Consider the following 20,894-nt stretch of genomic DNA (forward strand, 5'->3'; position numbering starts at 1 on the left):
GGGACTGCTGCTCCCCGGGGGCGTGATGCTGAGCGGTGTGGTTACAGCTGGCCCTTTGCTGGCGCTTGCGCCAAGCGCGGTGCCCACCGAGGTAGAGGGGAGAGATGTGGAGCGAAGGGGGGGCAGCGCGCTGCTCGCAGCTCCTGCCGAGGTGATGCTCGGAGCTGGGGGCGCGCTGGTCCCCGCCGATGTGCCAGCTGCCGCCTCAGACCAGGTGGGTGTCGTGGCTGCGGAGGTTGGGCTTGGAGGTGCGGTGGTGGTGGTGAGCCCCGGCCGTGTGCTGGTGGCATAAGGGAGCAGCGTGGTGCTGGCAGGAGAACCCACACTGTCCCCCACCTCCGACGGGGGGCTGCTGGGGGCTGCCAGGCTGCTGCCCCAGGTCGGCACAGCGCTGCTCACGAAGGCATCCATCGGCATGCTGGACGTCCCTGGGGTGGAGGCTCCTGTTTCAGGGCTGGAGGTAGGCAGGGAGGCTGTGTCGGTGGAGGCAGCGGTGGTGGGCAGCGGCGTTGGAGTCCCCACAGGCGTCAGGGAGGTGGGGAGAGCTGAGGTCACCGCAGCGTTTGTGGCTGTGATCCCTGCAAAGAGGTGGGACAGCGAGGCGTGAAAGGCTGGCACCATGATGGTGCCGGGGATGGCCCAGCACCACCGCCAGCATGAGCTCCTGGAGGCACCCTAGGCCACGGAGTCAGCAGCGGGGGATTTGCCATCCTGCAGGGGCCCAACACGCGTTCCTCCTGAGCAGCAGCACCCTGCTCGTCGGTGTGCAAGGACAATAAATGCCCCAGCCTGACAAACGAGGAACTGGCCGTGGGCACGGCCGCCCTCTGGGCAGAAACACCTTCTGGCGCCAGCGATAAGCCCCGTGCCACCCTCTCCAGCCCTCCCGGGGGAAGTCAAACAAACCCGTCTGACGGGAAGAGCGGCGCAGGAACCGGTTACCGCGCTCGGGCTGGAATCTCCTCGGCAGTTTACACAAACCTCTCTGCTGCAGATCTTCAGGAACCGATAACGCGATGCATAAATAGTGGCGGCGGGGAAGCCAGCCCCGTAGGAAGGGAGGGGGAGAGGAGCAAATCCCTGCATGCGTGTCAGGGGTGAGCGGCGAGACGTGCTGCAACCCATGTAAGCCCTGTGCTCTGCAGGGGTTGAGGGATGGGGTCAGGGGTTGTTCCCCAGGGCTTACAAGAGGCCATAAGGCTGGTGAGCCCTGAATTTCCTCCCTCGCCCCGCTGGACATCAATTCTGCATTGTGCCCAGGGCAACCGCTTGCAGTTTCCCAGTCCTACAACAGCCCAGCACCCCTGCTGGGCAGACACAGCTCGCAGGGAAGGTGACAACCCCTGCAGGGACCCACGCAGCAAGGTGCAGCCCCGGAGCTCCGTGCTGCAGCACAGCAGAGGCCTCCTCTGCCTGCCGGAGACGCAATCGAAATAAAACTTGACGTGGGGGCGAAGCCGCCCCGGGGCCACCCAGCGCCCTGGGCAGCGATGCTCCCTGCGCGTCCCGCTCGGCCCTTACCCAGTGCCAGCTCGGACACGGCGAGGCTCAGCAGGAGCAGCAGCAGGGGTAGGACCAGCCCTCCTCTGTGCCCGGCCATGCCCAGGAGGGTGGGAGCGATGCCCCCCGGCAGGCCCAGCTCCGAGCGCTCCCCGCAGCCCTGGCACTGCGGCGTCCGCGCTCCCTTTGCAGGACAGAGGCAGGAGCGGCCAGGTGGGTGCTTTTATTCCCTGGGTGCTCGCAGGGCGCGGGGGATTTCCACCCAACGGGGCCACTCCCAGGGATGGGCAGGGTGCCCAGCAGACACCTGCGGGGGGGCAGCGGGACCCCCAGCACCCCAGGGACAGCCCCCAGCACCCCTGGGGCCGTGCTGGGCATGGGGGGGTCGGTGCCAGCGGGGACCACCTTGGGGGGGGGGGGGAGACCAGGCTGGATGTAGGGGCTGGGACAGCAGCCCGTGGGTGGTGCACGGCCAGGAGGCTCCGCCCCTCGTCCTCAAGCCCCGCCCCTTTTTTCTTGGCCCCGCCCCGCGTTGTATAACGCCCGCCGCCACGTGGGGGAGGCTCCGGGGGTCCCCGCCGGTGCTGGCAGCCGTCGGGCCGGGGTCCCGGGGCTGTCCCGAGCCGAGGATGCCGCGGGGCAGCGGGAAGAGGAAAGCCTCCGGGGGTGGGGAGGCTGCGAAGAGGAGGGAGGAGGAGGAGGAAGAGGAAGAGGCCGCGGGGAGGCTGGAGGCAGCGCTGCGGGAGGCCCGGCGGGCGGCGGCTCCGTCGGTGCGGGAGTTCAGGTACAACAAGAAGCGGGTCCGGCTCGTCTCCCGGGGCCCCGAGCTGAGGGAGGACGCCAAATGCATCCTCTACTGGATGTCCCGGGACCAGAGGGTGCAAGGTAAGGATCCGTTACCCCCCGGCCTCCACCCTACCCTGGAGCTGGGGGGACATTTGGGGGGGCTCCTCCTGCGCAGCCCGCGGCTCCTTCCCCTCGCAGCGCGTCCCCGACACAGCCCCTGTGCTTTATCCCCCAGATAACTGGGCTTTCCTCTACGCCCAGCGCCTGGCCCTCAAACAGGAGCTGCCTCTGCGCGTCTGCTTCTGCCTGGTGCCCAAATTCCTCGGTGCCACCATCCGCCACTACGGCTTCATGCTGAGGGGGCTGCAGGAGGTCAGCAAGGTACGGGGACACGCGGGGGTCAGGGTGGGACACGGAGCCACCAGGACCGTCCCTCAGCCCTCTCGTCTCGTTGCAGGAGTGCACGGAGCTGAACGTCCCCTTCCACTTGCTGCTGGGCTACGCCAAGGACGTGCTGCCCCCCTTCGTGGTGCAGCAAGGCGTGGGAGGGCTGGTGACAGACTTCTGTCCCCTGCGTGTCCCCAGGCAGTGGGTGGAGGATGTCAGGGAGCGGTTGCCCGAGGACGTGCCCTTTGTGCAGGTGGGTCTCGGTGATCTAGGGGAGGGGGGGAAAGCCCAGGCTGGTGAGATAGGGAAGAAACAAACGTTCTCCTGCTTGGGCTGGCTGTGGAGGTGCATTGGAGTGGCCCAAGCAGGGGGGGTGAGGATGTTGTCCTGGGTGCGGTGTGGGTCTTGCCGTCAGGACTGTTTTCTTCTCGTTTGCTGACGTCCTTCTCCGTGGCTTTGCTTCCCAGGTGGACGCCCACAACATCGTGCCCTGCTGGGTCACCTCCCCGAAGCAGGAGTACAGCGCCAGGACCATCCGGGGCAAGATCCACAGCCAGCTCCCGGAGTTCCTCACCGAGTTCCCTCCTGTCATTCGGCACCCGCATCCCCCGTCCTGCCCCACAGAGGTACCGGGAGCCACCCTTCTGCACCCAGCCCTGGATAGCTTCACAGCTGCTCTGTGATCCTGGGAGCGGGGACAATGACCTGGCCACGGGCAGTGGGAGATGGGGAGACCCTGGGGAAGGGAGGTTCCCACCCCATTCTTCCAGATACCGAGCAGATCTCAGCCATGCAGGGCTGGTTTGTAGCTGGCATGAGCTGGGGGCTTGCAGGCAGGGGACGGCCCTAAGCAGGCACACGGGGGACATAAATAAGACTCAGGGCAGCCCTGTCTGGAGATCATCTGCTGCTGGGGCTCAGCTCTGGCACAGCAAACGCACTCACTCTGCTTGGTTGCTCGCAGCCCATCGCGTGGGATGCCTGCTACTCCAGCCTGCAGGTGGACCGCTCGGTGGCAGAGGTGGAGTGGGCGACCCCCGGCACCTCCGCGGGGCTGGCCGTGCTGCAGTCCTTCATCGCCGAGCGGCTCAAGTCCTTCGGCTCGCAGCGGAACGACCCCAACAAGGCTGCTCTCAGCAACCTCTCTCCCTGGTTCCACTTCGGTGAGCGCCCCGGCCGTCCTGCTGCGCGCAGTGGCACAGACGGGTGACCTGACCCACACCTTCCCCGTGTCCCCAGGCCAGGTGTCCACCCAGCGAGCCATCCTGGAGGTGCAGAAACACCGGCGCGCACACAAGGAGTCAGTGGACGCATTCGTGGAGGAGGCCGTGGTGCGGCGGGAGCTGGCTGATAACTTCTGCTACTACAACGAGAACTACGACAGCCTGCAAGGTGGCGCTCCAGGGCGGGTGGGCAACTCTGGGGGGTCAGATTAGTGCCCAACTGTGGTCACCTCAACTGGGCAAGCCCCTGTTTTTGCTAAGGAAGGGGCCATGGGGGCATTAATGTGCCATCAATATCCCCTGGACATAGGCCAGGAGGCAACTAATGCCCCCTTGGGAGGCTGCCTGCAGGGTTGGGGTCTCCAACGCTTGGTTCCCCCCTTGCCCATCGAGCCGGTCGCTCAGCGTTGCTCCTCATCTCCCACAGGTGCCTACGACTGGGCGCAGACCACCCTGAAGCTCCACGCCAAAGACAAGAGGCCTTTCCTCTACGAGCTGCAGCAACTGGAGCAGGCCACCACGCACGACCCGCTCTGGAACGCTGCCCAGGTCAGGGACCCCAAAGGCCCCGCTGCCTCCCCTGGGACCTCCAGCCACGCCAAGCGGGCTGCGGCCGTGCCGTGGGGTGAATGGGGGCTGGGAGAGGCACAGGCTTTCCCAAGCTGACCCCTGTGGCTATCCCCTTCCCCACAGCTGCAGATGGTTCGGGAGGGCAAGATGCACGGCTTCCTGCGGATGTACTGGGCCAAGAAGATCCTGGAGTGGACCCGCTCCCCCGAGGAGGCCCTGCGCTTTGCCATCTACCTCAACGACCGCTACGAGCTGGATGGGAGAGACCCCAACGGCTACGTAGGCACGTTGCGGGAGGGGTTATGGGGTGGGGGTCCCATCCCTTATGGCCACAGCATGGGGATGGGGGACAGGGCTCTCAGCCTTTCCATCTTCCTCGGCGCCCCATCCCGGCTGCTTACTGGCCCCCAGATGCCCACAAGCACGGGGCAGAGCTGATGTCCACCTCTGTGTCCAACAGGCTGCCTCTGGTCCATCTGCGGCATACACGACCAGGGCTGGAAGGAGCGGGACGTCTTCGGGAAGATCCGCTACATGAACTACTCCGGCTGCAAGCGCAAGTTCGATGTGGACCAGTTCGAGCGCCGCTACGCCCGCTGAGAGCTCTCCCAGTGACTGGCGCAGTGGTGCCCGGGATGCAAGGGGTGAGATGGGGCGCGCTCCTCCCTGCGCAGGGTGGATGTGCCTTTGCTGTGGTGCTGGCTCACATCTAACCCAGGATAGCCCTGGGTGCAGCTGGAGGGCTCCTACCAGTGGCAAGCCCCAGGGTTTTGCAGGTTTCTGCTTTCTCTCACCCCCAGCTAGAGCTGGGGCAGCTGTGTGGGGCTTGCCACAGGCAGCAAGGTGCAATCCTCAGCCAGAAAGCTTTTTCTACAACCACTGTGCTCAGGATAAGCTGGAGTCTGTGCAGCTGCTACCCACAGCTTAGCTTTTTTTTTTTTTCTGGGGAAAGGTCCCCAGAACCAGGCTCCTCATGCCATGCCTCCTGCAGAGCAACTTGGTGCAAAGCCAGCGTGGTGCTGGGCTTGCCCAAGCACCCTCGAACAGTTAGCCCCCAGCCTTTTGGTGTAAGGTCTAGTTTGTATCCCCAGTGTTTGTGGGTCAATGCATGAGCCCTGCTGCTGGCAGGGGGCTCAGCCTCAGGAAAGAACAGCTCAGAACACAACCACAGTTAGTTTAACTTAGTTTATTAGGGACGGCGTTTCACTGCTCTGCTGTGCAATAGTCCCGTGGGGAGGGCTCCAGTTAAATGCCAGGGCAGCCCCTGGCTCTCCCTTCAGACATCGCAGCAGTGTTAGTGTTGTGCGTCACCTTGCCCAGAGACCTCCCCCGGGTTTTGGGTTCCCATTGCATCCAGGGGGGGGGGGGGGTGAAACACAAACCAAAATCCATTCGCTTGTCTCTAAAGATACTCAGTGCTTCTAGAACTGGACGTGGGCAGTCACTCAGCCAGTGGCCCACGACATTAAAGTGCTTCAAACAAAACAGTGTGGGTGAAGGTGTGCTGCTCTGAGCCAGCTCCTAGGAGGGGGGAGACCAGCTCCAGACCTGCCGCGCCGGATGGCAGCATGGGGACAAGAGGGAAGGATCGTGGCAATGCTCTCTGCTTGCAAGGTGGCCCAGCTGCTGGCAGCTTCAAGGCTTGTAGAGCTCGTGCCAGCTGTGGAACAAGCAGGAGAGCAGCTGCTCCCCTGGGGAAAATGAGGATAAAGACAGGAGGAGGCAAAAACCCAAGGGAGAAGGAGGGGAACTACCTGTCCCAGGCCAGGACTGCTAGAGCTGGTAAGTAGCCAGCCCTGGTTTTGTTAGGGCACCGGCATGGAAGACATGTCCCCAGCAGTGAGGCTTGGAGCCACCCTGCAGCCACCTCTCCTGGTCCCAGCCTCTCCCCTCTGAGCCTGCCGTCAGGGGCAGCCCACGAGCAGTGACATCCCAGTCTCAAGGCAGGCTGAAAGCTGGTGTCCCCTGTCCCTCAACACCCTTCATCCTTCCCACCACCTGACTGCCAGGCTGGGTGGGCTCCGGCCCCCCCAGTGCTACCTTGGTGCTGGACACTGCCCGTACTGTGGGACAAAGCATCCCCTGGATGCAGCGGCACCCTGCAGCACCCCCAGTGCCAATCCCTCTCCCAAAAAGTGCACCCCCGCTTGAGAGCAACCTGTCCAGCTTCTCCCTGGAGGCTCTGCCTGGCTCAGTGACCCCTCTCCCAAGGGGAGCAGGGCTGATGGGAGAGGGGGCACCTGGCAGCTGCCAGCCCCGGTCAGGGGTGAGGTACCAGGAGCAGGGAAGCTCTGGAGGTCTTATATGCCCCCACGTAGGAGCATTTCCAGCAGCACCTTCTTGAGGGGTGGGGAGCAAACAGTTAAAAATACAAACAACAGCGTTTAAAAAAAATAAAACCAAATCCGGCCAATTAAAAAAAACAAAAGCCCAACCTAAAAGAACAACCTGTGACAGAGGCTGGGGGGAGGCACCCGGAGGGCTGAGCTAAGAGCCTTCACACGCATCCCAGGGTGAGGTCCCACGTCACCCTTAAAGGAGGAGACATCCCCAAGAACAGACCAGCAGCATGAGGGAGAAGCAAGGTTCAAAGCCTCTCTTGCTGTGCTCTCCTGCCACAAGATCTCCCATGTGATGCCTAGCAGCATGGGTCCCCTTGGGTGGCTGCACCTCCTGGCTGCCCCCTGGGTGCTGCCTCTGCAGGGGCAAGGGGGGCAGACACCACATTTTTACCATTGCTACCTCCTCTGTTCTGATCCTGGAGGAAGAGAAATGGGTCTCTGGCAATGGTTCCAGTCCACATGTGAAAAAGGGAGCTGCTAACTGTACTGTTCAGCCCCAACCCCCTACCCTCCCTCCACAAACACACGCAGCAGCAGCAAGACAAGCCTGGGAAGACTCAGAGAGCTGATTCCTGCCTCCCAGGAGGGGACATGGCCAGGGCTTCCAGCGTCCAGCTGCTGAGCAGAAAGTGCTGACCCCACTGGGGAACCTCCCAGGGAGGAGGAGATGGGGACAGGCCATGCAGCCCTGCCTGGCCCAGCAGTTCCCAAAGGGGAAGACAGCAGCCCGGCACGTGAGCGACTGCCTGGTAAAGGTCCGTGTTCAGCCTGCAGGACAGACAGGGGTGGCTGCCTTTCCCCAAGCCAAGGCATCAGGGGGGCAACTGGTACCTGGAGCAGACTTAGAAGACAGAAAATGTTCATTCCCCAGCACTGCTGCACCGGGGAAAACAGCTCCCTTCGAGCCAGTGCTCCAAGCACCCAGCATGACAAGTGTCCCAGCGCTGCTCCTCATCACAAGTCCGCTTGGCTCAGTCTCTGGTGATGAAGGCCACAGGTATAAATAAACCCGCTACCTGCTCCTCTGCTGCAGTACGCTCATGTGGTTGCTGCTGCATCCTGCTGCTCCAACTCATCTTCATAGTCCGAGACGTAGGACTCCATGCTCTGCTTGGCCAGCAGCTCCCGCCGGGCCTGGAGTCGCTCACAGCGCGGGCAGTGGGTGGACTTGAAGCAGGACTTGTGGTAGCAGGCTTTGCACTCTGCAAGGAGAGAGGAAGGGCATCTGAGACCTGCAGGCTGGCAGAGGCTGACTCAGGCTGGCTGGCTCTCCGTACCCTCCAGGCTTGTCCAGGAGGACACTGCAATCCCCTCCCCATTTCTCCCCAGTACCTCACCTTCACACGTCCTGCACTTGTTGAGCTCGAAGGGGAAGATGACGTCGTCTTCATTCTGGCAGAACTCGCAGATGAAGCCTTTAGCTTGGCACAGCTAGAAGAAAAGGTGAGGAAAAAGTGGCTAAATGCTCCTCATCTCCCTGGCAAGCCAGACAGGAGGTAGAGAGGAGAAGGACAGTAGGACACAGTGCCCTGCTCTAGCCATGTGCAAAAGTCCATCCCCAGCACCGAGCACAGCAAGGCAGAATCAACACCTCGTGTTAGGGAAGAGAAAGCCAAAATGGGCTAAGAAATATCCCACACCCGCTGGGTAGCAGCTCTGTGTAACAGGCAGGAGCAGCTAGCATTTAACCAGTTAACTCTGGTTGCTCTGCATGTCAAAGGCCTCCCCGCTGGCTATTTATGCAGCAAAGCCTGCTCCAAAGGGTGCAGAGCTGCACAGGTGGTGAGTGAAGCCTTACCATGCACTTCCCAACGTGCAGGCTGCCTGCCTTCAGCAGTTCCGTCAGGCGAGGCACCAGGTCCCCCCTCTTTGTGGCGTTGAGGTCGCTCAGGGAGTAGAGGTGCAAATCCTCCGTCAAGTGGCCGGGCACTGCATCAAAGGAGTCCAGTAGGCTGCAAGGACAGAAAAACTGGAGCTCAGAGGCGAGGGACTGCACAAAGTCCTCTCTCTGCACTGCTTCTGCTTTCTCTCTCCCTCCGCTCAGCACTTCACCAAGTCATCCTGCCATTTGTGGTGGGATCTTGGAAAGAGCCCTCACCAGACACCTTCCATGCCTGGAGCACGAGGCTTTTAGGAAGCAAGGGATGCCAACAAGACCCCGAATCAAATCCCTTCCGGTCACTGCAGTTGATGCAGTGTGACCTGGTGCACACCCCAATCCACGGGACTTCACCAGCTCCCAAAGTCCCCACTGAGCTCCTCAAGACTTCAACAGTGCTAGAGGCGAGAGACAGGAACAAACTCAGAGGTCACAGAGGTATCAGGACAGACTTTGCAAGCCTCCGTTTATCCCCAGTCTGCACAGACCCCCTTTGCAAATTGCCATGGGACAGACACAGGGCAGCAAACAGCTTAGCCTCACACCGCAGGACTCACTCTTTAGCTAGCCGGCAGGTCTTAAACATGTTCTTCATGTGGAAAAGCTGGATTCGCAGCATCTGGAGAGGAAGGCGGGACACAAGAATCAGTAAACAGATCACAGTCCTTAGCTAAACATGTCTGCCCCGTTTCCTGCACTGGTGAAATGCCTGCTGTTTCTCAGCTGCAGTTCCCAGGTATTGAGATGTTTACACCATGCTGAATAAGGCAAGCGCAACCAGTCAGCACGTGCTCCAGGAAATAAAGCACCAAGGCCCAGCTGAACACCACGCAGAAATTCCTTCCCGCTCTACGTTACTGTACAGGAAACGAGATGTGAGCGGAAACCCGCAGCGCTGAGGTTTTAAGCTTCAAAACCTGACATATCCACTTCTCCCCAGCCACTCCAGCACGTTTTTACAACTGGCAGCCACCCACCCCACCCAAACGCCACACAGAGAGGCACGGGAAGGGTCTTACCCACACTTGGTTGAGAGACTTCACTTTCCTGTACAGGGCAGGATTGATATCCTGCACGTTGAAGAGTGGGTCGCTCCAGATCTTGCTCAGCAGGTCTTTGGAGAAGTTGCTCACGTAGTACTTGCTGAAGTCCCACTTGCGCAGGATGCGGCTGGGGATGACCGTCTGGGCGTTCTCGTGGCAGCACTGGCAGAAATACTTCCCCAGGTACTCACAGTGCCGCATCCGCTTGATGTAATCTGGCCCAGCCCAGGAAGACAGGGAGGTCGGATGATGTGCAGGCTCTGCCCAGCCACGTTTCAGACCCCCAGCGCTGCTCAACGTTCCCAACAAGCAGGGCGTTCTGCCTGCTGCCACCTCCTGCAGCCCCCAACTGCTCAACACTGGAGTCTGCACGCTCCCTACGGACTGCGGAAGCCTTTGGGACCGCCATGTGCCCATCAGTCCCATGCGGCCACACCTGCCTAGGCATTCAGGAAGGACTGCTAAGCAAAGAGCTCAGCAGCTGTACCCACAGCAGAACCTGCTGGGAGCTTTAGGGAGACGCGTGAAAACTGTGACCCGAACTTGTGGACACAGACACTGTAGAACCTGAGGAATGAGGAAGAGTGTGCCATTTTCCCAGTGACCTCATGCTGAGCTCTGCCACGACCCACCCACTCTGCATCTTCCCACTCGTTCACAGGCTATTCCCTGCTTTCCAGCTATGGGTCAGGGTCCCAGCACTCACCAGGATCAGTCCGGATGCCACAGCCCGCGCAGCGGTAATTCTGCTTGGCCACAGCCACCTTCCTCCTGCCCAGAGACAAAAGATGACATGCATGAATCCAGCCCTGATGGCACCTGGCACCAGAGGAGGGGCACTGTCCTAGCTCTCCGTGGCAGGGACATCCATATTAATTGCCACCTAGGTGTGGACAACAGCTAAGGAGAGGGGACAAGCCCTGGTGCACACCAAAGGCAGCATCCGCAGGCACCAGCTCCATCGCACAGCACCAGCTGCTGGAGATGACCAACGTGGATTTACCAGGCTGAGAGCAGAGAAGCCCCGCCAGCAAAGCAGGAAGGGCAGAAAATCCACCTTGGCATTGCTGGGAAAGGGGGAAAGGGCAGGTACCGGAGAGCCCAATGCCACACAGGTCCTTACGTTGGGGCTGGGTGAACGTTGAAGATGATCTGCGGTCGTGGGGGGGCCCACTCCAGGTTTCCGCGCACCCGAATCCTCAGCTTGTAGATGTCGGCGTGCTCTCCATCGTCGGGAGAGATGGGCAGAGAGTCGGGGATGGGCAGGAGCTGGGAGAGGCAAGCAAGAGCGTCAGATCCCTGCCTGGCACCAAAAAGGCAACACACTTGTCTGGCTTGCCAGGAACCCACAAGTGCAGCCCCCTGAAAAACTGCCTGGCACCACTGCCCAGCCCTGCTGCTCCGGCTGAACAGAGGGGCTGGAGAAAGGATTTCCTCAGGAATCCGAGCACTCTGCTGTACGAGGCTCCAGTGGCTCTGCCACTGCCATTTGCATGCGGGGTCTTTTCTGTTTTTTTTTTTTTTTTTCACACGCTTTCACTCTTCCCTGATCTCTAAGCAGCCCAGGAAACTGGACAAGTCTTCTCATGCTTCCCAAGCAGAGCACTTCTCCCAGCTCACCGGGGTGTGATCCTTCAGCCCTTCAGGGCATGGGTAGGTCATGGGCAAGCAGAAGAGCCTGGCAGAGAGCTGGCACAGGGCAGAGGATGCTGAGCTAGAACAGAAATGAGCCCAAGTCCCTTAGATCCCCTGGACAGCACACATTGAAGAGCAACCTGCATTTTGGGGAGACCAGACACAGCAGCCTCTGGGAGGAAACCACACGGAGGAGGGCTGAGCACAAGACAGGCAAACCCACCAAGATGCCAGTGTTATTCTCTGCAGACATTAGTAGGAAAAGGCCGAGGCACAGCTGCCCAGGAGGACGTGGCAGCAAAACACCCCAAGAGAACATGCTGCAGGTGGCAGAGAAGAAGCCACTTCCACAGCACTGCTGGAGATGCCTCCTGCTCCTTCAGGAGTTCTTCAGCTCTCAGCTCTTCTCCCTGGTGCCTCCAGGAGGCCCTGACAGACCTCACAGCACGCTGACAACTCATTTCCACACTGGTGCCTCAATAAAGGGACCGTTTAGCATATTGTATGTGATGTGAAAGAGGCACCAGACAAGCCTGCTGTTGTTGGCAGGGGCATCAGGGATGACACACGGGGCCTTGGGAGCACTCCGAGCTGCCCTGGAGGTTTGCACCAACTCTGGCAAACCTCCCTCTTGCCTCCAGAGCCACTCTCAGCAGAGGAGGGGAACTGGTATTAGGTGCTGTCTACACTCAGTCCTGCCTCCAAACCACCCTCCACGCTGGAGGGGAAGATGTGGAAGGTGTTACCCAGCTGGGCACTGCTGGGTTGAGCAGTTAGTGCACGCTACGGCCCACGCATGCTCCCTCCGGGCACACTGTCCACTCCCAACGTACCAGCAGGAGCTTTTTGGAAAGCTGCCTTTTCTTATACCAGCCGGGACGCCTAAAGAACTTTTTTAGAGACCGTCTCAGGCCCTGAAAACCAACAGCAAATAAGCTATCAAGGTGCTCAGCGAGAGCAGCCGGTGAGCAGCCGTGCAGGCTGTGCCGCTGCCCCAGCTCTGCCCTGCACAGCTCCCACCCGTAAGCTGCTGCTGGTCCCACATTGCTTCCTCTCTCCTCCTGGCTGCTAGGCAAGGCACTGCACAGCAAGCGGCACAGCCTGGAAAAAACCCATCCTTCCCTCCTCGCAAAGGGATTGTCAGGGCTAGCAAAGGCCCGAGGCAGTGGGCACAAGGCCAGGGGTTCACGGAAAAGCCATCAAATAATCAGTGACTTGGGATTTCCACAGAGCAGCGGGAGCTTTGCTTGTATGCTTCTCCAATCACCGTGCTTACGTGCTTCCTTGCTCCTGTCCTGGCATCCCCACGTGCCTTGGTGGATCCACCCTGGCCATTCTGCCACCTTCCTGTACACACAAACACACACACTCGTACCCCTACCTTCTGCGGAGCATCGTGCTCGGGGACGAGCCATTCCAGTTCGGAGGCAGCCGGCAGCTGCATGCCCTCAAACTGCTTCAGCAAGCCCATGGCAACAGCTTCTGCCGAGTTCGAATTGCTGAAGGAGTGGGATCTGGTTAACGAAGGAAGGGGTTAGTGCCAGGGGTCTCAATGCTGTGCCCTCTTCACATACCCCCGTCCTCTGATCCCATTCTCAGCTCAAGCTGAAAACGCTCCCTCAAACTCTGGTACCTTATTTCTGCACCTCTACACAGGCTTGAAGTTGATATACGTGATTTATTTTTGTCTTTGCAGCTGCCCCCAAGCAAAGCTGGCTAATAACACACCAAAAAGAGGGTTGATGTGAAACGGGCAGCACCACGTAGTCTAACAGGCTGTCCTGGCTGAGAGAGGGGAAGGCAGGGGAAGCTCAGAGCTAGCTGCAAGCCAGGAACCAGTCTGGGTGCTCCAGGTCATGCCAGGTCCCCTCCCCAGCCTCCTACTACCAGGAGGTACGGGGATCTCTCCAGACACCAATACACATATTACCTCGTGCCCACACAGCATGTGAACGACCCTGATCATCCCAGGTGCTGCTTCTCAAACTCAAGACTAGGACCCAGCTGTGCCCCACTGCTAAATAAATACAGGGAGGAAGGGAGAAAGAGATGTCTGCCCCAGTGCAAAATGGCAGCTGATGCACTTGGAAGAGCAGAGCTGGACGGGAAGGGGAATTGAGTACCGAGACGTCTCACCACAACTCGAATACGTACATGGACTCCGAGGAGAGAAAGGGCTTCCTGCTGCAGTCTGGATTCCTCTTGATGTCTGCATCTGAATCACAAACAAACACGGTGAAGCAGACCGGGCAGGGCTGGAGGATGCACTCACTCCAAATGAAAGCTTCACTTTAAAACTCATCAAGCTGTTTAAAAGCACATAAACTACAGCACCAACTTCTACCAGTAACACGGAGCAGCAAGGAGAGGTGCAGTCTAATCCGTCACCTGGTGGCATTACAAGGCAAGGATGCGGTGGGATGATGCAAAAACACAGTCGGCCGGGGATTTGGGGGTGACAAGTGGTTGCTGGTGCAAGTCGCACACCAAGTCCTAGCAGTTACGTGGCCTGAAACGTTGTGCACACACAGCTGGAGCTAGGAGGGCATGACAGGGGGGTTAGCTAGAAGGTTTAGTAGCTCTCTAAGCGGTACAGGCGCTGCAGGGCGTTAGCAGTGGGATGCAGAACCCTCCTCTCTACTTAACCACAACCTGTAACGTAAGACTGTGGCCACGACACAGCTTGTGAGCTGCTGCACCACAGGGGATGGCAGCCTGAGCCCTGCACTCAAGAGACAGGTCAGCATCCATGCAGAGAGCTGGTCCCTGCAGCTGCGGAGGCCACAGAGCCATCACGCCCTTCCTTGGAAGGCCGAAGTCCAAGACAAGGTTCGGGATGCTGCCGGGTCCGGCTCCCTCCAGCCCTCCATCAGCTCCCCAACAGCCCTGGGCTGCCCCACGTCCCTCCTCGGTGCCAGTCTGGGTACCACAGTGGTACCTGAGAGGTACCGTCATCACTCATCGCTTTCTTTCACTCCAGCAGGTTTCTCTGTTAAACCCTGACAAAGAATTCATCTGGAGGGCAGAAGGTCACTCTGCTCTTGCACCCCGAGCAGGTCGGTGACACAGACCCACGCAGAGCTTGTCTGCTCCTGGCCACGCTCGCCCTGCAGTAGGAGAGCCAGCACGCCGAGCCGTCAGCTCCCCTACAAAGAACGGGGCTGCCCTGGCAGGAAGCGGAGCAAGGATTTCCGAAGGATTAGAGCAGAGTGCTCTGCGGGAGCAAGTGACCCTGCCTTTGAGTGCTCCTGGCTTCAGAAATGGAAAGATGTGCGAAGAGCCCAGGGCAAGCCTTCACAGTCCTTCCACTAAATTTACAGACTTGCGCTAGCAGAGGTCAGCACGGCCCCATAACAGTCCGTGTTCGACATCCATTGCTAGAAACCAACATGAAAGCATCCTAATGCTAAGGAGCCCAAGTATCTACATCATGCGAGCAGACTTCTAGAGCAGAAAAGAGGGAATTCAGGCAAACGTAGCCTCCTGACCACATACAACACCGGACAGACAAATCTACCATGCTCTGGTGCCTTCAGCTCTGTGCAGGAAGGCTTTGCATGGTCCTATGCTATGACGAGCTCAAGCGAACAGTGGAGCACACACAGCATAGTATGGGCCAAGCAGTACCGGGAGATTTGGGGCAGAGCCCAGTTCAGGCACTGGCATCATCTCAGGGATGGCAGAGGGAGCCACATTTGGCCCTAGGCTGCCTCAGGGGCTAGAGCTGGGATCCTGCCACCACTCCTTCCCCAGCCTTAACTGCAGACAATCCCCAGAGATCTCCAGTTACTTGCCCAAAACGCCACTACTGCCAACGCTTTCTCCACGTGGGACAGTCGCCAGGATGTTGGAGAACAGCACCCAAACCCAGGGAAGTCACCGCAGCCCCCAGGTGCCAGCTTCAGGCCAGGAGGAGCCACCCTGCACTACACCCACGGGCGCTGTAAACTCTGGGTACAGCAGAGCTGCCAGGAAGCTCTGAGCATCAGCACCTCTGGCAAGAGCGGCGTGCTGGTGCCAAACGCCTGACAGCAGAGATCAGCAGCAGGAAAGCAAGACCTGGCCGCACGTGATCCCAGTGTCCAGGGCCTCCAATCCGAATAAAACGCCTGTGCCCTGACTGCTCTCACTGCTTCTCCCTTCTTTGTGGAAGGATTCTTCCCTGAGTCAAGTCTGGGCAGGAAGGGAAGGGTTGGCCACGGATTGAATCGGAGTTACGGCATGCCAGCTCCGCAGAGTCAAGCAGGATAACTCTCCCCCAAGGCACCAACAGCCTGAGAGTGCTTTGGTCCTGTCCTAGCTCTGCCTCATGGCCACAAGCTGACAGCAGGGTCATTTTGAGAGCGAGGTTTCTTCCTTCCTGGCTCCCTCCCTGTCTCACACGTCTCATCTTCAGCAGACAGGGAGCTGCAGGGCAGCTCCATCCCAAGCCATAATGTTGGAGAGGGACAGGATTTCTGGGATGGAGACCTGGTCCCACAGCGTAGAGGGCTGTGCTCTCACCCAGCCCAGCAGCTACAAAGCTGTGCCTTTGCCTTCTCCTGAGCCACACGCCAGACAAGACAAGTGTTCACCACAGGAGGCACGTCTTGTGTATACAAACCACTGCAAGGCAAAACACCCTGCAGGACGGTGCCCCTGGCAGAGCTCCTCTGCTTCCTCTCTGCTCCCCCACAAAGCATCACCCTTCCACGGATTTCCTTGCTGACACTTGGATGCTACTGTGTCACGGTTCCCAAAGCAGGCGGATCACAGATCACAAGGATCTGGTTTACACACACAGAGCAGCGAGGGAGAACAGCTGAAATATCCTCACTAGTGGCTTGAGATGGGGTCTGGAAGTAAATTTTGGTGATTTTGTGCCTGGTCTGAAGCTGACCTGCTGATGCAGCATGAACTCAACACCTCAGGAGCCTGTACAGAGACTGAGGCCTCTGCGCCCCCTGTAATACCCGTGGGGACACACCGAGAAGTGTGCACGTGCGAGGCACACACACGCACACACCTTGCACACACACGCACGCGTGCCGCAAGGGAGCACTGCGGGGTACTACCTGAGAACAAGGAAGCCATTGACACTGAGAGGCCGTTCTTGGACATTTGAATCAGGTTAGATCCATCGTTACCATCTGTATAACACGGTGATGACAAAACAGTTCACTTCAGTGCTTTGGCCAGGCCAAAGGGAAAGGGCATAACACAAGAGCAGCACTTGCAGGAGAGAAGCCCAGAACTGAACTCACACACCCCTCCGTGGACTTCAAAACCGAGCCCAAAATCTAGCCCTCGGGGACTGAAATGAGGGTTTTGTTGTCAGCAGAGACGAGAAGATTGAGAAGTTCATAGCTGGAGACTGGATTGCTCCATCGTCTCTCATCGCACCTCTAAAGTCAGCGTGATGGAGGTACTGCTGAGAAATGAGTCATCCACCTCAGAGGATGAACAAGGTTTTAAACAAAGGGGATGCCCAGGAGCCCAGGCCGGTCTCCTGCATGCAATAAGCTCAGCTGTCCCAGCTGCCAGGGCCAGAGACCACAGGTATGGCCAGGATGTGACCAGCGGCCAGCTGCTCCCACCCAAAAGACAAGCGGGCAAAAGTATGGCTCCTTCTGCCTGGGCAGCAGATCTCCCATCTCTCTAGCTCTGACAGCTGCTCTGGCAAGTGAAACGGAAACCACGTACCAGCTAGAGGCACTGAATGCGAAAGGATTACAGAGGATTTTGAAAGAAAGTCATGCCACCACATGAGGGAAACTCATGCTCAGCATTCAGCCGTTTGTTTGGGAAAAGCCATCCTGAAGGCCAGAGGGACATGCTCTTCTCGGTGTGACTGACCTCAACACAATCACGCCCAGGAGAAGCCTCGCTCTACGCGAGAAGCTAACGCAGCCGTTCCCTCTCACCTTGTATCTCGTACTCTTCCACATCCTCCGCAGAGCCAGAATCAGACAGGCGCATGGAGCCACGGGAGCTGAACTGGGACTCGCTGTCTGTCGCCACAAGGCCTGGGAGGCAAAGAAAAGGCAACACAGCCAGGCCATCAGTGGAAGCGGTCTGCATGGGTCACTGACAGCTAAGGGAGATCTCAATAGCCAGACGTGGCATCCTTGACAGACATCAAGGATGGAAAATGGGTTATGCGTTCAAAGTGAAATCACATTTCTTAATTCAGTGTCACCAGAGCACAAGAGTTACAAATGTATGGTACCAGCCCCATCACGATCTTCAACAGAAGCAGAGTTTCACAAATCTCTGCAGCACCCTATTAGCAATATGATTGTTTCCCGTAAACGGGCAGGAAGGCAGGATGCTGCAAGAACAGGCAACGGACAGAAATCCCACATCCCACCCGCTGATGAGCCACAAAAACATCACCCACTGTCTGAGCCCATCTCCTGGCAGGCAGGGAACAGGTGCTTGGTACGGATCTGCTGGCGCCTAATGCGAATCTTTTGTTTAAGCTCCTGGATCTCCTTGTCACTGTCTTCCTCCTCCTCCTCCAGCTGTCGGCTCATCATGTTGCATTTCATCAGCTCGATGGCAGCGATCAGTGACTCTGAGATGCTGAAGTGGGCATTCTCCTGTGAGGAAAAAGTAAAAGCATTCAAAGCTGTACAACAGGGAAATTAGGAAGCCTTGGTAAAATGTGGTTCCCTACCTGTGACAGGAAAGAGTTTAATATTCATGGAAGGCGGCAGAAAGACCTTATGTCCTCCTGGCCCTACGAAACCTTATTGTCCTGTGATGACCTAGAAATTAAAGCCTTCTTGGGCACCAGAATACTTGCAAAACACAAGGGGAATCCTACGAAGAGACGTGCAACAAATTCACTCTGGGGAGTCAGCACATGTCCCTGAGGAGCCCCAGCATGTTGCAGAACTACTGCGTATATGCTGGACGGGCAGATCCTGGTGGCCCAACAACGATGTGCAACTCACCATGAAAGTTCTGTGCACAGCTCTACAGCAGGAAGTACTACGGGATTCTCTCCCCCATAGAGGGAAGTGTCACTGAACCTGCACCAAAATCCTTTCTCCTGAGCACACAGGCTGCTGCTGCCTCCCTCACCTTCTCCAGGTCTGCGCAGCTGCCGAAGTCCTGCTCAGAGAGGTAGCTGATGAGGGACTGCCCTTCCGAGGGTCTTCTGAACATCCCTTCCCCCGAGCTCAGGTACTGGCCAGAGTCTAGAAGAGCAAGAGACAAACATATGAGGGAAGGACCTGGAAACCCACTGCTCAAAGCACTGGGTAACAGCCCACGCTCTGCACCAACACACTGGCTAGCCCACGTGGCCAACAGCTGGCCTGTCCCACCCTACAGATCGAATCGGATCTCTGCTTCATCCTAATGGATAACAGCGACTAACAAAGTGCCATTAAGATGACAAGACAAAACGTGACAGCAGGCACCCTAGAATCGCCCAGCCCTCCTGAACATCCCACCCTAAACATGAAGGAGCAGGAGCTCACTGAAAGCCCTGAAGCCTCTTGACTCTTCTGGCTGCTACCAGATGCCCTCGTGCTTCTCTGTGGCTCTCAGCCAGAAGGCAGCAATGATTTTGGAGCAATGACTGACATGTCTGCAAACGTCTTCAGGGCAGGGGCCAGGTGCCCTGGAGCACAAGGAGACCCTGATCTCAGGCAGCCCTAGGGCACCAGCACTGCACACGCATTCAGTCACTATCCCTACACGTCCTGGGCAGAGCTGCTAAGACAACAGCCGGGAAAGCACTCCTGGCAGCCTCCAGGTAACCAACATTTGTTATTCAGGATAAAACGGAAGATTAGGGATACCCCAAATAACAAAACAATATGAATAATAGACACCTCAGCATACCGTAGGCAGCAGAGAGGGTACACACCCATGCCAAAAGTGCACTACGGTGCATGACCAGGAGCAAACGTCCTGACTCAGGCTCGCTATACTCACCATACTCCATGTAGAGGGAGCTGGGTGTGCTCAGCTCGCTGCTCTGGATGGAACCAGACACTGTCCCTCTGCCTCTGCCCGTGTCACCATGGGACTCTGCAGGGGAAGACAACACCAGGCACACATCAGTATCCCAAAGGAGCCCAGACCGGATCTCAGTGTGAAGTGGAAGGAGCTCAGCATCACATGGGTGGACACAAATGGATGGGAATCAAGGAGGGAAATCCTCTGCTTGGCTAGCCTGCTCTGTGCCATGCCTGAGGCCAAGCCCAAGAGGGGACCAAACTAGAGGGGCATTTCAGGCAGGAGAGGAGGAAGGGGAAAGGAAAGAAGCTTGTGAGAGCAATGAATCAGTCGAGTCCTGAGCCTTCCCCTCTTTATCCGCTAGCAGATCCAGGGAATGCAACAGCCTCCAGCAAGTGCCTCTGCCAGCCCCTTCTTCCTCCTGGAGCACCTCCAAGGAAGAATGACCCCACACGGCTGGGCCATGAGACAAGGGGACCCTGAGCAACCAAGGGATCAGTGGGGCTTGCAGCCCTGAAAGGCAACCCGGGCAAAGGTGGAAGGAGGCGTCTGAAGGACATGCTCTCACTTGGCTAGGAAAAGCCAGGGCTCCCTGCAGGCAACCCCAAAGTCAGGACCGCAGTGCTCAAGGTGACCTGCCCACGCATGCACTGCAGGGCCACCCGCTGCCAGGCGGAGCTGGTGGGGACCGCCAGGAGCTGGCCTCATCGGGGACAACCAACCAGCAGTGCTCCCTGGAGAGCAACAGCCCCAGAGAGCAGCTGACCTGGCTGACTGGAGGACTGCGGGAAGGTAAGAAAACCTCCAGGAGGGGCTTCAGAAAGGAGCCTTTCCAGCCACGGACATCTCAGCACCCTGAGCTAGGAAACCCAGGGCCACCACTGATCAATAGATGCAAAACAGACCGTTTTTTAGAGCTGCTACTCTGTGCGAGGGACCGGCCCCTCTCCGTGCCCAGTATGGAGTAGCACCCAGGAGTCCCAGCTCCCAGTGCAAACAGGGCTAGCTGGGATGCAGCTGAACTCTGCCAGCATCAAACCGCCCCTGTACTGCAGACCCGTTCCATGAAAAATAGGGTGTTCAAACCCACACCTTCCTAGCTACCAGCCCTTAGTCGCTGGTTCCCAGAGCAGTAGGGGGTGGTGGAGAGGGCAGGGGAAGCGGGTCAGGGACAGCCCTTCCAAACACCATGCAGGAGAGCTGGGTGCCAGCCGCGGCCTGGTCTACTGCTGCCAAAAGAGCAAGCTGGGATCTTCAGTCAGGTCACATGCACAAACCTGAGGCACCCTTCAAAGCACCACCTGGCAGTCAGGGAACAAAGAATTTTTTGTTGTTTTCTACATGGACATTAATGGGATGATGGAAATCCTGAATGTAATGCAATGATCACTAATGAAGGGCTTATTCTGGCTCCCAAACCTGCCACTGGATCTTCTATTATAATGGTGATATCCCTGAGGCCTCCTGGACAGACAGAGGAGGAAGAGGGCAGCAGTAAGGGAGAGAAAACAGAGACAGACTGGTTACCACTCAGCAAGGATCTGTGTTTCTCCCATGAAGGCAGCACCAGCGGGAC

General features: G+C 58.3%; 2 protein-coding genes across 4 annotated transcripts in view; one reads left to right on the top strand and one right to left on the bottom strand.

The window, feature by feature from the left end:
- The first annotated feature begins 2,030 nt into the window (after nucleotides 1-2,030).
- LOC118247097 (deoxyribodipyrimidine photo-lyase-like) lies at nucleotides 2,031-6,830 on the top strand. Of its 2 annotated transcripts, none has more exons than XM_035544812.2 (9): nucleotides 2,031-2,385; nucleotides 2,522-2,667; nucleotides 2,744-2,926; nucleotides 3,141-3,299; nucleotides 3,638-3,836; nucleotides 3,913-4,065; nucleotides 4,324-4,445; nucleotides 4,590-4,749; nucleotides 4,927-6,830. In XM_035544812.2, the coding sequence occupies exons 1-9, from the start codon at nucleotides 2,130-2,132 to the stop codon at nucleotides 5,064-5,066; spliced, it is 1,518 nt and encodes a 505-aa protein (XP_035400705.1). In that variant the 5' UTR covers nucleotides 2,031-2,129; the 3' UTR covers nucleotides 5,067-6,830. The 2 variants fall into 2 exon arrangements, with proteins under 2 accessions (XP_035400705.1, XP_050568418.1); XM_050712461.1 differs by having other exon boundaries at nucleotides 2,522-2,658; nucleotides 4,927-5,771.
- The window catches only part of RUBCN (rubicon autophagy regulator), a 29,559-nt gene continuing 14,302 nt past the window's right edge, over nucleotides 5,638-20,894 (bottom strand). Inside the window, exons 9-22 of one of the 2 annotated variants that reach the window (XM_035544808.2) lie at nucleotides 19,295-19,390; nucleotides 18,434-18,549; nucleotides 17,745-17,946; nucleotides 17,269-17,370; nucleotides 16,420-16,494; nucleotides 13,520-13,580; nucleotides 12,747-12,879; nucleotides 10,854-10,999; nucleotides 10,437-10,501; nucleotides 9,707-9,945; nucleotides 9,245-9,306; nucleotides 8,607-8,760; nucleotides 8,146-8,239; nucleotides 5,638-8,010 (exon numbers count right to left, since the gene is read on the bottom strand). In XM_035544808.2, the coding sequence (XP_035400701.2) occupies nucleotides 7,847-8,010; nucleotides 8,146-8,239; nucleotides 8,607-8,760; nucleotides 9,245-9,306; nucleotides 9,707-9,945; nucleotides 10,437-10,501; nucleotides 10,854-10,999; nucleotides 12,747-12,879; nucleotides 13,520-13,580; nucleotides 16,420-16,494; nucleotides 17,269-17,370; nucleotides 17,745-17,946; nucleotides 18,434-18,549; nucleotides 19,295-19,390 (1,709 nt within the window). In that variant the 3' untranslated portion in view covers nucleotides 5,638-7,846. The remainder of the gene's footprint in view (nucleotides 8,011-8,145; nucleotides 8,240-8,606; nucleotides 8,761-9,244; nucleotides 9,307-9,706; nucleotides 9,946-10,436; nucleotides 10,502-10,853; nucleotides 11,000-12,746; nucleotides 12,880-13,519; nucleotides 13,581-16,419; nucleotides 16,495-17,268; nucleotides 17,371-17,744; nucleotides 17,947-18,433; nucleotides 18,550-19,294; nucleotides 19,391-20,894) is intronic. The other variant, XM_035544810.2, reaches the window with a different exon arrangement.

This window comes from Cygnus atratus, chromosome 9, assembly GCF_013377495.2.
Source record: "Cygnus atratus isolate AKBS03 ecotype Queensland, Australia chromosome 9, CAtr_DNAZoo_HiC_assembly, whole genome shotgun sequence".
Taxonomy (NCBI): Eukaryota; Metazoa; Chordata; class Aves; order Anseriformes; family Anatidae; genus Cygnus; species Cygnus atratus.

Bases quoted from the DNA above. Each gene is read 5' to 3' on its own strand.
- LOC118247097 (XM_035544812.2), top strand. From the start codon at position 2,130: ATGCCGCGGGGCAGCGGGAAGAGGAAAGCCTCCGGGGGTGGGGAGGCT. The intron at 2,386-2,521 runs GTAAGGATCCGT...TTTATCCCCCAG, and splicing joins CCGGGACCAGAGGGTGCAAG to ATAACTGGGCTTTCCTCTAC. The intron at 3,300-3,637 runs GTACCGGGAGCC...GGTTGCTCGCAG, and splicing joins CCCCGTCCTGCCCCACAGAG to CCCATCGCGTGGGATGCCTG.